This window comes from Artemia franciscana, chromosome 7 (assembly GCF_032884065.1).
Source record: "Artemia franciscana chromosome 7, ASM3288406v1, whole genome shotgun sequence".
NCBI classification, from domain to species: domain Eukaryota; kingdom Metazoa; phylum Arthropoda; class Branchiopoda; order Anostraca; family Artemiidae; genus Artemia; species Artemia franciscana.
The window spans coordinates 2530181-2543683 of NC_088869.1; the positions used below are offsets into that span (position 1 = coordinate 2530181).

The following is a 13503-nucleotide window of genomic DNA, read 5'->3' on the forward strand; positions in this document are numbered from 1 at the left end:
AGAGAGAGAGAGAGGAGAGAGAGAGAGAGAGAGAGAGAGAAGAGAGAGAGAGAGGAGAGAGAGAGAGAGAGAGAGAGAGAGAGAGAGAGAGAGAGAGAGAGAGAGAGAGAGAGAGAGAGAGAGAGAGAGAGAGAGAGACTGGTGTCTGAAACGTTGTCGGTTCGGAGACGAGCTATTATCTGCACTATATATAAATACTTTACAGATAAAAATCGTATATGAAGGTAGAACATGGTCTAAATCGCTGGTTACTCATGTAATTTATTATTGATACAGTATCGAATGTAATTCTGCTTTTATCGAAAAGTATGAAAATAGATTAGACAGAATATTATGAATTTTGAGAGTCCTCATCCACATCTTGGAACAAACATTTTTGACAATTTGCCCGCCGAAAAACTTCTTATCAAGACATTGCTTACCGAGAAATTTTAACTATACTTTTAACCCGTAGGTCATTTTCATCGCATTAAAGCAATTTCAAACTTGGCACATTAAAATAAGCTATGACAGAAAAGAGCAAATTTTGTTAAGATGTCACTACAACCGAGACATCATCTAATGATGTCACTAAACCCGAAGATGGCACTACATGAATTCTGCATGAAATTCGTAACATATGATTTAAACCGAAAGTTAGATAACTCCTAAACAAGTCAATATTGAAGGGTCTTTGCAGGGATTAAATCTATGGGTATAGTGAACATCTACAATACCGTCAAGAATTATTCTTGATTAATGGGATACTCTCTAAAAGCTTACTTTTAAGTTAATCAATCAGTAATCAAATAAGGTTTCCCCCTTCCTCTTCGAATAAACCAAATGTCAAACAGCACCTAAGGACGGGACAAGGATTCTATGAACCTACCTCAAAGAGTTTCAAAGGGTTCTTCTCAGACTACTCACAAAATAAGTTTGAGGCCCCAAAGCACCCAGTAAAAAAAAAAGTTTGACAGTTGCTCGTTGTATTAGGGTTGCCCCAGTCAAGATTCGGTCCAAACTTTGACGAGAATCACTAAATGTTCTGTCAAACAAACACAACTTAGAAACAAAAAAGGATTTTCTCAAGACAGTGGAATTCAATTCAGTGAATACATCAGCCCTATGTCCAGGGGCTGTCTTCAAAACAACGCAAGATTTCAAAAATAATAGGCAAATAATATTTTTTCGAATAAAAGTGTGATGAGAAAACATTTTCAGCCGGAATCATCCTCAAGAATTTTGAGAGGGGGGGGGGGAGTTTTTTTTACTAAAATAGAATTGTCTCGGGAGAATTTTCCTGGTGAGGGGTATTTTACGTGGTAGGAGTTTTCCAGGGAGCTTTTTTTGTGGGGAATTAGATTTCCTGGCATAATTTAAAAAAGACCAGAAATGTAAGAAAAACAATTTTTTTCAAATGAAAGTAAGGAGCAGCATCAAAGCTTAAAAGGAAGATAAATTCTTGTATATATGAGAGGGGTTGTCCCCACCTTGATACCTCGTCCTTTACGCTGAGGTTTTACTATAACTTTTAAGAAAGTTACATTACCAAAAACATTACCTAGAGACAAAAGAGTGAAAAAAAAAGTAACAACTTAGGACCACTCACCATACTTTCTTCCTCTTGAGGTTTCTTCAGTAATTCTTTTTCATCAGTGGCGTTGAAATTATCCTTCACTGAGGTCTGGCACATTGATTCTTTTGATTCAGGCACAGCAATTGGCCTCCAGTCTGAGCCAGTTACTGCTTTAAACTCAGCTTTCAAGGCCAATAAGGATTTAACTTCCGAGTCAATTGTAGCTTTATCTGCTTTTTTAGATTTCAGATCTCTGACCTTGTCCCCTTGAGCAGCAATTTCTCTATTAATTTGATCTGCTGATTTTGCAGCAGTTACCACTGGTGCAGTAGTAGGCTTCCAATCTGAGCCAGTTAAAGCCTTAAACTCAGCTTTCAAGGCCAATAAGACTTTCACTTCGGAATCAATGACAGCTTTATCTGCTTTTTTCGACTTCAGGTCTCTGACCTTGTCCCCTTGAGCAGCAATTTCTCTATTAATTTGATCTGCTGATTTTGCTGCAGTTACCACTGGTGCAGTACTAGGCTTCCAATCTGAGCCAGTTAAAGCCTTAAATTCAGCTTTCAAGGCCAATAAGGATTTCACTTCGGAATCAATGACAGTTTTATCTGCTTTTTTCGACTTTAGGTCTCTGACCTTGTCCCCTTGAGCAGCAATTTCTCTATTAATTTGATCTGCTGATTTTGCTGCAGTTACCACTGGTGCAGTACTAGGCTTCCAATCTGAGCCAGTTAAAGCCTTAAACTCAGCTTTCAAGGCCAATAAGGATTTCACTTCGGAATCAATGACAGCTTTTTCTGCTTTTTTAGACTTCAGGTCTCTGACCTTGTCCCCTTGAGCAGCAATTTCTCTATTGATTTGATCTGCTGATTTTGCTGCAGGTACCACTGGTGCAGCACCAGGCTTCCATTCTGAGCCAGTGGCCACCTTAAAATCAGATTTGAGGGCCAATAAGATTTTAACTTGCTGATCAATTAATACTTTATCGGCTTTGCTTGCTTTCAAACTTCTAACATTTTCACCCTGTGCCACAATTTTTTCGCTTAGTTTGGACACCTGTAAATTTAAAAGATCATAAGAATGAATAAAGGGAACATCCATTTCGATTTCTTAAATCTGAGATCAAATTAGCCCAGGAACAGTTTTCGCCCAAGCCCAGGACAACACAATTAGGCCAGCCCAGGACACTTTAAATAAAAATCTATATAGTAGCGTAAGAAAGCATAAATATTACCATTTATTGAATGTGCCAATAAAAACTTACATTAGAAAACAACTGTTTTGATACAAAATCCCTAGTTTACTCTGAATCAGCTCAAAGATGATTGATTCTTTATTAAAAGTCCATTTATTTATGCTCTTTAATTTAAGCGTCCGGTAATTTATCCAGTCCATGACTTTGTTAGTCCAAAAATCATATCGTTATTTAAATATGTTACTTACGTACATATATTTATGTATGCACCTAATTGCTAGCCAACTAATAAATCGATTCAATTTAATTACAGAGTTTACTTTCTAAATAAAGCAGCAGCTTAAAAGCTGTTTGTTCGTTTTATTGGCTTCAGGTTTCATACAAAAGAACTAATTTTTTAATCATTAAATTATTTAGTTATGTCGGAATATAAAAAAATCGAAGTGTACACTTCTAACTTTAGCGCAAAAGCACCTCTTTTCTTGAACACAAATTCGTTCATTACCCTCGTCTCCTCTACTCTACAAAGTAAATAGTTTTAAAACCCTCCTTAGTTTTCCTCCTTGATATTTTTTAGTCTTGTTTGTTAAATTTATAAGCATGAAAAGCAAATAATGAAAATGCGTTCACTTATGCCGTTTCTCTCTAATTGTTTTTTTCTATTTCTGTTTATTTCAGTTCAAATAAATATATTAAAGCTAAAAAAAAGTTCGTGGCAACGAACTATAAGTAAGGAGTGACTTGGCTGAATAGTAACCAAAACTCTATAAAACGGAATTTTGATAATAATAGATACCCATCAAAAGAATTGGCTTTTTATACTAATTCCAAATATAAAAAGCACAATGAGTTTTCCCACCAAAAGCCACGAGCCTGAGAAAACATGCCTCATTTTCGTGAAAAGGGGAAAGCAACTCCGGAGTCACGTGATCTTAAAAAAAATCCAACAATCAAATTCAGCATATCAGAGAATCCTAATCGTAGATGTTTCAAGCTCCTATCTAAAAAAAAAAATGTGAAATTCGTATCTTTTGGCAGAAGAAAGTTCAATGACGCATACTTTTTTTTCAGGGTTGATCGTTTCGAACCAATGGTCCTAGAACACCAAGAAAGAGCTCATTCGAGTGGCAATCAAAAGTTCTAGTGCTCTTTTTGACAGGACAAACAGAGGGCACCTAGCCCCCTCCTACACCAATTTTCCCCAAAGACATCCGATCAAAATTTTAAAATAGCAATATAATTCAACATAGATGAAAGGTCCAAAAAGTACGCCTTTGGTGATGACATGACCCTCCATATAGTTCAGGGAAAAGGGGCTCTAATTTACGTAATTTGCCTACATTGTTTACATGTAGTATTTATTATTCAGAAACATACGCAAAATTTTGGGAGGAAATTCTATGAGAATTTTTCTCCATAGGGGGAGGGAAAAGATTTCCTGGCAAGATTTGAAAAGTAGTTAGAAATTAAATAATAAAAAACGTTTTTCTTTTCACTGAAAGTAAGAAGTGGCATTAAAACTTAAAAGAACATAAATTATTCTGTAAATAGGGGGGGGGGCTGCCACTTTGTCAGCTCTCGCTCTTTACAGTAAAGTTTGACTTTTTGTCCCAATTTTTTAGGAAAGACTATTCAAAATATAATGGTCGTTGATTCTAAACCAGAAGTATTTCTAAAGATCTTTAAGACTTTAGGGTAAAAAACAAGGGTTGATGACATGATCCCCCCCCCCCTACAATAAAAAGAATAATTTCTGTACTTTTCATGCCGTCATCCGACACGATCTTGGGCTAGATTTTATATATTTTATTAGTAAACGTTTTCATGTTTCTTTAAACTTTTCTTTGATATCTTTTCCCATGATATTTCTTCTTTTTTTTATGTCGTCATCCGTCAAGATCTTTGGCTAATATTTCAACTGTTAGTTTTAAAAACCAAGAACCCAAATTAAAACAGCCAAAGCGTAATTACTTCACAGAATTTCAGCTGATACTGAAAACAAGGCTCTTCATTAAAGCAACCTCCTATTAGAATTGGATAATCAATTATACTTAATGATGGTTGCTTGCTGGAACGCACCAAACATGTTTCAATTTCTGGTGATTGGGATCAACTTTAAACACCCAAAGGGCATATCCAGGATTTTTCCTAAGGTTTTTTTTCGGGAGAGGTGGGCAGGAGTGACAAAAACTTTAAAATGTACCAAAAAATTTATATACTTTTTTGTTACGTTTTAGTGAGCCGGAAAAAAGTTCGGCGGAGAGGGGGGTACCCCCTCAAGAATACGACCTTGACACCCAATGAACAAAACAACCAGCTACTTAAGTGCGACCAAACTGACTTACAACTTATAAAACTTACAACTATACAACTTACAACTATGCCGAAAAATGCTTCATCAACACACTTCTATAGCAATTCTTACACAAATAATAAGCCACTTACGTCAGCAATACCGGTGGTTCCTGAAGGCGCGGCGGTTCTTGAACTGGGTTTTTCTGATTTAACTTGATCCTAAAAAAAATTATAGTTTATTAGATGCAGTAGAGGGCAGGGTGCCATTTATGTCCCTGAATTTTGAAAAAACACATTTTTGGAGCGTTAAAAAAAACCTTTTTAGTATTTTTATTGAAAAAATGATTTTGAAAGATAAAGTTTGACCCCCTCCTTCAGATATTCGTGAATTGACACCCCTAGAATAGAACCTGATCTTCAATCAATAAAAATTTTGAAATTTACACTTGAAATAAATTGAGCTGATACCTTAAGTACTGACTGTACTTTTACTTTCGCTAAGATTGAAGTACCCGCCCAGATACAGGTTTTTTAAAACCCATGCTTTTAGTCTAATTACTAGTACACCGCCCACACTGAAAAAAACTAAATTACAGCAATACAATCATATATTTGTGTTAATTTGGCATTCATCACAGCTATTGTGTTCGGAAAACATCAAACAATCCGATCGATTATACACGTAACTATGGACACACAAAAATGGACTTAATGGACTCAGAATCTTTTCCCAGACCCAGCCCAACTCCGATCAATAAGATAGACCCAGCCCTATCTTACTGCTCTAACCCCACTGCTCTTTTACCTTTCTTGAGGGTCGACCCTTCCCCTATCTACTAGAATATCCAGCAAGAACGCAATATGGTATGCAATTAAAGGTTCCAATTCATATTTTTTAGGAACATTCAGATTTTACAGTGTTTTGACTTTTGTATTAACAACGACTCGTACTTCTATAAATAATGAAAAAATTCCCAAGAGAAAATTATTTTATGGCAATGAAAAAAAAATTCGTATCATCTTCGTAATCAGGCAACATTTCCATCCCCTTCACTAGTCACGTCAAACTCAATCCATACAATGGGATCGAGTGCATATATTCCAATATATTAGTGCTATTCATTCTGCATTGTACATCACCCTGGTTTGGTGAACGGCGGGTAATGAGTGATGATAGAGTTCGCCTTTCTTTTTATTCTAGTTGGTCTTTCATCTTTTTTCACTCCCCTTCCCCCTTCTCTCTCTCTCTCTCTCTCTGCATTCTCAGTCATACGTTCTTGTTTGTGTGTGAGGGGGGGATATGCAGGAGCGTAATTTGCTATGCGGCAGGGGACAAAATTCCCCTTCCAAAGTTTAGCTTTCCCCGTCAGAGCCCAGTTTGCCCCTTCCCCTAACTGAAATTCAGTATTTTCAAAAATCTTGTCAAAAATAAAGATAAGCCTGTGTAATTCAAGCATCAACAGAAACGGATCAGTTTTTACAATATATATTTACCTGTAGAGTGCTATAAAGTACCTTTATAGTACTTTACAGTACCCGTGTGATACCAAATGGCTCATTTTTCAGTTTTTACTCAGTTTTTTTCAGTATAACCGTGTCACTTTTTTACATTGAACTAAAGAACTTTGAACTTAATTAATTATCTTTAACTCAACGTTTTTACGGAGCAGAGGTCATACCAGAAAACCGAATCTTCCTTAGTGTCAGAGGATAAAACAATAAGACCTCTTTAATGTCCGCCCCCCCCCACTAGAACACACTCTCTGAGTCAGCCATACAATTAGAACTCACAACTCATTCAAAGCATACGTTGACGAAGACTGGGGAAAACATGAATGGAGACTGAACTGCCATCCCACCTAAATCTAACAAGGCCGCATCACCAGGGGAATGTGTAAAAAAGATTTTTCACGTATATTGTCGAACCTCTAACAATCGATAGGTCTAACTGTTTGAAAACGATACGAGGTCAGACCCTAAAAAGAAAACGAACAAACCTGGGTTTGAGTTTTGGCAGCTATATGAGCTGGCTTCCCATCTGGAATCTTGAACAGTAATACCGGGTGTTCAACTGATGTTAAAGAGCTAATATGCAATGGCACGTCACAAATGTAGAAACCCTTGCGTAGAATTTGAACTATATCTCCTTTCTTCAAGTTCTTGAGTTCGGGATCACCAAGGAGCTGCTTTTCAAACTAGAGAACAAAAAAATAAAAAACGATAACAACAACCCTGACTAATAACTTAAAAACATTACAAGAATTAAAGATGCTGTTAAATCAAGTTATATTCTTTTATCTACTCCTAGATACAGATATCCCCTACCATCCCCTTTACTCCTAGAAACGTAATTGACTTAGGCAATTGTAAATTTAAAGCCCGACAAATACATTATATCTAGAAAGAAAAGTTTCTCCTAATTTTGCCTTTCCACTCCAAACGGTGTATTTCTCTTATCGATTATGAAACTGCTGACTAAAATACAGTGACAGTGAGAGAAGACAGTGAATAACTGTCTTATTCGCTGTCTTTACAAATTTCGCCATCTTCTCCCCTTTCGTATGATTGAAAAGACGTATGTGTTTTCGTCACCGAACAGTTACGGAGCTGTCGCTTAAAACGGTGACGGTACAATAGTGGTGTTAACCACAATATTTATGTAATACTTTAAACCATGGTGGAAAAATTTAAAAAGACGAGTGAGTTTTGGTCGCCAACAGCCACAGAACTGTCGTTTAAAACGGTGACCGTAAAATAATTGGTGTTCCCCACTACATTTACGTAATAATTTAAACCAGGGTAGTGAAGTTTTAAGGTGGGTACGTTTTTGTCACTGAACAGTCACGGACCTGTCTCAGATAACTTCGAAGACCACGCTGCCTTTCCCTGACGAAAGTGAAACAGTTCAAAACAGGAATGAAACCTTTTTATTCAGTAGTTTTACTGCTGATGATGTCTATCATCTAGCATCCAACGTGTGAGGATCTAGTAATGTTAACTGTTGAGCCAAGTTTTTTCAGCCGGAAAAACTAACCTCTTAAGAAACAATGGCCAGACAAAGACTAGTTTGTCCCGAATGTAGGCTTAGAGTCTTTTCAAACTCTGTGTGAAGTGTGGGGGGTACAATTGCTCGTTTCACGCAGGAGCGGAAAATGTGCCAGAATTGATACAGCTAATTGGAGTGAGAGTTGGTGCTGTCCTGACTGCTCCTCTAAGAAAATACCAATCAATCAGGTAAATTCTTTAAATTCACCTGTTTAATCTTCACCTTGCACCCCTCGTTCTCCAAATTCAAGAGCTAAGAAGCTTAATATCTTAAAAGAGCTCAAATCGTCGGTGCTCCCCTCTTCGCAGAAGTTGACTCTAGCCTCTCCCTATTTACAACATGAAGTGACGTCCCCCCCTTGAAGTTTCTTGTCAGACTGGGTGCCAGACCTTTTCTTCTGTCGACCCATCCTACACTCTGAACACCACTTTTGGAAAATTACACACCTGCTCACGTGAGGTATCAGTTCAGACCGAACCTTACTCATATGTTACCAGAGAAAATTTGACATATCCAAATCCCTGTGTTAAAGATTATGCTTACCTGACAAATCTGGATATTTTTAAACCATTAAAAACACAAACTAGAAGAGTTATTAACCTACATTTCGACCTTAATTTCTGAATCCCTATCTGTAACTCAAAACAGTGATAAAACAAAGAATAATGAAGTCAATCGAGTGAAAATAAAAAATTAAGAAAATGTTATATTACCCTTCGTAAATTCATTTGAGAGGTTAAGGGCATTTGAACCAGTGACAAACCAGGTGATTAGCAATGACATTGACCAGAACGGTCAAGTTAATAATGTTGAAATGAAATCAATTATTCATGAACGTAATCCCACTGACAAATCTTCTATTAGTATGGTAGAGGATCAGGCTCCCGAATACAGGAATAACTTAATGCAGATGCAGATATTGAAATTGTTTATGAGAAACTTGTGGCATATGAAAGTGAAGGAAACAGAAGAATTGGCTGGAAAAAAATGGTGATCAGCGTGTAATTGAAAATAAAAAAACAAAATCAGTTTGCAAGGATTTTTTACGTGCAAAATCTAACCACAGAAAAATATGTAATCGGCTCCATATTTGTAAACATTTTCTGACGGGTTCTTGCAGTAAAAGTTCGTGCTCGTTTGACCACGTTTCAATTTGTTCTGTTTTTATGTCGGGTCGTTGTTTCGGTTGTGACAAGTATCATGTTTTTATACCAAAGTCTTTTAGTAGGTTATTCTCTAAGCCACAAGCTATACCTTCGCATGGGTGCGATGTTAGTTCTTAGAATTTGACAAAAACCGGGGGTGGATTTCGAAGGGAGGCCCCACCCTTTCCGATTATGATTTCAGCTCGCAGCACCCTGTACCAAGATTATTACAACTCGGTTTCTCTGGAGCTCTCCCGAACGCACCCGACTTCTTCTGCGTACCAAAGGCCGGAGTTTTACATACCCACCCAAATTCCCTCGCATACTTTTTCGTTCCCCCTTCCGTGTCTACCCAACCCACTTCCCCCTTCAGTCTCGTTTACATCACCAGACAGCACTCTCACTGAACAACAGCGACTCACAGCAGCCATCCCGCTTAGTAACATGTTTTCGCTATTACAAGAAACTGATAGTTTTGTAATAAATCCTAATTGCTCTCCTCGTGCTTCATTCATATCATTGCCCCTCCCCCACCTCTAAATCCCCAAGACAAATCCTTCTCTTACTCTAATAATTCATCTATTGATGTTGACTCCAATAGTCATCCCATAAAAGTCAAATGTGCTCCATCAATCCCTTGTTCTGACTACAATTAATCTGGCCCCTGCTACGAATCCCACCACACCCCCCGTGCCCATTTGTAATTTAAATAGAGTCAAGTGTAAAAATGGTACCTTTTCAGGTCGTTTTAAGTTTCCCACACTTTTGTTAAGCAACACTGAAAGTCTTAATTTTGAAAAAACTTAATGAATTAGACTCTTTTTCTAAAATATATAGATCAGACATAATCGCTATTACTGAAGAACACGCTAAAAATACACACATGTTAAAGATGAATAAGTTCTCCCAGTTTATTAAACTCAGACCCGAAACCCATCCTCTGGGTAAGAAAGGGGGTGGAATTTTTTTCTTTGTCCATAATGATTTTATCCTTCAGAAATATTAGTTCCTTGTCTTACTCCCTTTGATGAAATTTTGTGGGTTTGTGTTCGACCCAAGGTCTTACCACGTCCTTTCAATTTGATGGTCCTCTGTTGTTTTAATTACTCTCCTGGGCAGAGAGCGGCTGAAAAAATTATTTTTATTGAAAAATTGCATGGCAGTGCTGACTATACTATCTAAATACCCAAATGCTGGAATTTCCTCTTAGGTGATACAACCAAAGGCAATTCTACTCTTGATTTAATATGCACCAATATGTCAAATTCCTAAAGCCCCTCACCATTCTTCCCCCTCTCGGAGGTAGTTACCGCTTTAGCCTACTCCCATCTCCACTAGCTACAGTTAAACATTCCTTTACTATTACTGAAACCGTCTTTAGATCTCTAATTGACTCAAGACTCTACAAGTTTGGCTCTTGGATCACTAGTGAAAATTGGTCCCCTGTGTACCAAACAAATGATGTCGCCTTCAAGGCTTTGTCCCTCCAAAATGTATTGAGGAGTAATTATGAAGCCCATTTCCCGGTGAAAAAAAAATTAAAATATGCTCTACCGATAAATCTTACATTACTACGACTTTTAAAAACTAATAAGAAAAAAAAATCAATTTGTTCAAGCAAGGACATATTACACAGGCTAAAGATCTAAGAAAGTTCCTGAAGAGAAAATTGAGAAAGGTAGCTTCTGAGTATTACAATAGTAAGGTTAAGGATCTGTATTCTAACAAACCCAAACAATGGTACAGAAAAATTAAAGAGATTTGCGGAAAAAAACCCTGTTGAAGTTAATTTTCATCTCCTGAGTCACCTAACAGGATAGCCAACGATTTGAACCTGCATCTTGCGTCCATTGTACAAAGTCTCCCCCCTTTCACTGTCACAGGTCAAACTATTCCTCCCTCCACCTTTTTCCTCCAAATTTCTCCCTCTGATGTTATAAATGAAATCCGAGAGCTCAAAAAATCAAGTATTTGCCCATTAGACATCCCAATTGACTTGATTAAAGCCTTTTCAGACACAATTGCTGGGCCTTTATCTGATATTTTTAACCAAATCACAAAATCTGGTAAATTCCCAAGTTGCTAGAAACTAGGTTTTATAACACCCATCCCAAAGAAATCTTCCAGTCTGACTATAACCAACATGCGTCCTATTACACTCACTCCAGTTTTTTCTAAGCTTTATGAAGGGTTCCTTTGTGACTGGCTTAAAATTAAACGCATTGACATCCGACAGTTTGGAAATTTAAGAAAAACCTTCACCGCCCATTACCTTGTACACTTGATTCACACGATCCTAAGTGAACTAGAGAAACCAAATGTTTGGCTAAACTTGGATTTAGTCGATTTCCAAAAAGCGTTTGACTTAGTTGACCACAATATCCTAATTCGTTTACTACATGATGACTTTGAAATTGACCCACTTTTAGTAAATATTGTTATATCGTTCCTTTCAAACAGATCGCAAGTTGTAAAATACAAAAATACCTTCTCTAACTCCCTCCCTAGGTACTGTGGAATACCTCAACGAACCTTGTTGGGACCACTATTATTTCTTGTCATGATTAACGAAATTGGCAAGGAGCTCCCCCAAAGATGGAAATATGTGGATGACTTGTCGATCCTTGAAGTATGTCATAGGAATATTAAAAGTGACCCCGTTGAAATCCTAACCCAATGTTCGGATGAATCTAAGAATCTAAATATGACAGTAAATCCCACTAAATCACAGATAATGTTTCCAACGTTGTTAAACAAGCAAATGTTTCACTATCCATTTTTAAGCTACTAAACAAATTTAATTGTCCTAAGATACATTCCCTCCGTGTTTACTTATCCTTTATCAGGCCGTTATTGGAATATGCATTTCGGGTCTGACATTCGCAAATTTCAAATGAACTTAGTGACAAAATCGAGTCGGTCCAAAAGCGTTCGCTCAGGATCATTTAAAAAGAAGCCAAAATTCCATACTCCTTCCTCCTTAAAACTGCACGCATTACCACCTTAAAAGAAAGGAGGGAAAAAATTTGCCTGCTTTTCGCTAAATCAGTCATTTCCAATCCCCGTACAGGATTTCCAATCCCATTAGACTCCGACTCCCCCGGTCAGCCCCCTTAGCAATCCCAACTTACTTTCCGATCCATGCTGTTAGAGAGAGGTTTCGTAAAAGTTTTATACCCTTTATTCTAGAATACCTTAATAATAATTCGTGATTATGTACTTGCCAAATTCCCCTTTTCCTCTATTGCCGTTTTTATTTTTTTGATTTACTGCAGTTTTTTTGTAATTTAATTGTTAAGCTTACTGATTTGCCTCTTATCTTTGTTTGCTTTTTTAATTTCTTTTTAATTTTAAGCATTTGACTTAATGTACTATATTGAATTTTTTTTTCTTAGCTTTTACTAACATATAAAGCGAATTCGGCTCTATAGAGCTTGTGATAGTCTTTTGAAAATAAATATTATCTTATCTTATCTATGTGTTCGAAATATCCAGTTAAATAATTTTATATCTCTTCACTGTCAATAAAAAGGTCCCTGTTTTGAACTGTTTTACTTTCGGGGCTGTCATTCAAATTGACCATGAAACAAAAGTAGAATTTCCCCCAATTTTTTTTTTATTACTTTCAACCAGGGTGGTAAGATCTAAAACAAAGGTGCGTTCTTTTTTTAAACTAATCTTTTTTAAAAATCTTTTTTAAAACAGTAATTGTGGTGCTTCTCACAATATTTAAGTAACACTTCACACCAAGGAGGCAAACTTAAAAGACGTGCAAGTTTTGGTCACCGAACAGTTACGAAACTGCCGCTTAAGCCGGCGACGGTACAATAGTGGTGTCTACCGCTATATTTATGTAATACTTCAAACCGGGGTGGTAAAAATTAAAAAGACGGATGCTTTTTGGTCACAAAACAGTCACGGAACTGTCATTTTAACCGTTAGAGAAAATCCATTGTGCGCAGTGGTATTGGTTGCGGATGCTTCTGAAGTTAAGTCTAAAAAAAACTGCCCTTAGGCGAAAAAAAAAATCGTTTGCCCAATGCTTTATACCTATATGTGGATTTTACATTATATTATGATTATAAATTACTCTGATACTTTATGACTAACGCATGAAACAAATTCTTCACGAAGAAATTAACCTCTTTCTAAGGGTGAAGACTATATGCAAAACCAAAGAAAAAAGATTAAATATTACAAAACATTACTTTATAATACTTGAAGAGTCGTTTAATGCATCAGACAAATCCCCCTTGGATAAATCGTC

The 13503-nt window shown here is 36.9% G+C and overlaps 1 protein-coding gene across 1 annotated transcript in view; it reads right to left on the reverse strand.

Annotated features, from left to right (window-relative positions):
- Nucleotides 1-1525: 1525 nt before the first annotated feature.
- LOC136028731 (bifunctional glutamate/proline--tRNA ligase-like) overlaps nucleotides 1526-13503 on the reverse strand; it is a 51519-nt gene continuing 39541 nt past the window's right edge. The window contains exons 11-13 of the mRNA XM_065706602.1: nucleotides 7043-7240; nucleotides 5196-5264; nucleotides 1526-2611 (exon numbers count right to left, since the gene is read on the reverse strand). Of these exons, the coding sequence (XP_065562674.1) occupies nucleotides 1541-2611; nucleotides 5196-5264; nucleotides 7043-7240 (1338 nt within the window). The 3' untranslated portion in view covers nucleotides 1526-1540. The remainder of the gene's footprint in view (nucleotides 2612-5195; nucleotides 5265-7042; nucleotides 7241-13503) is intronic.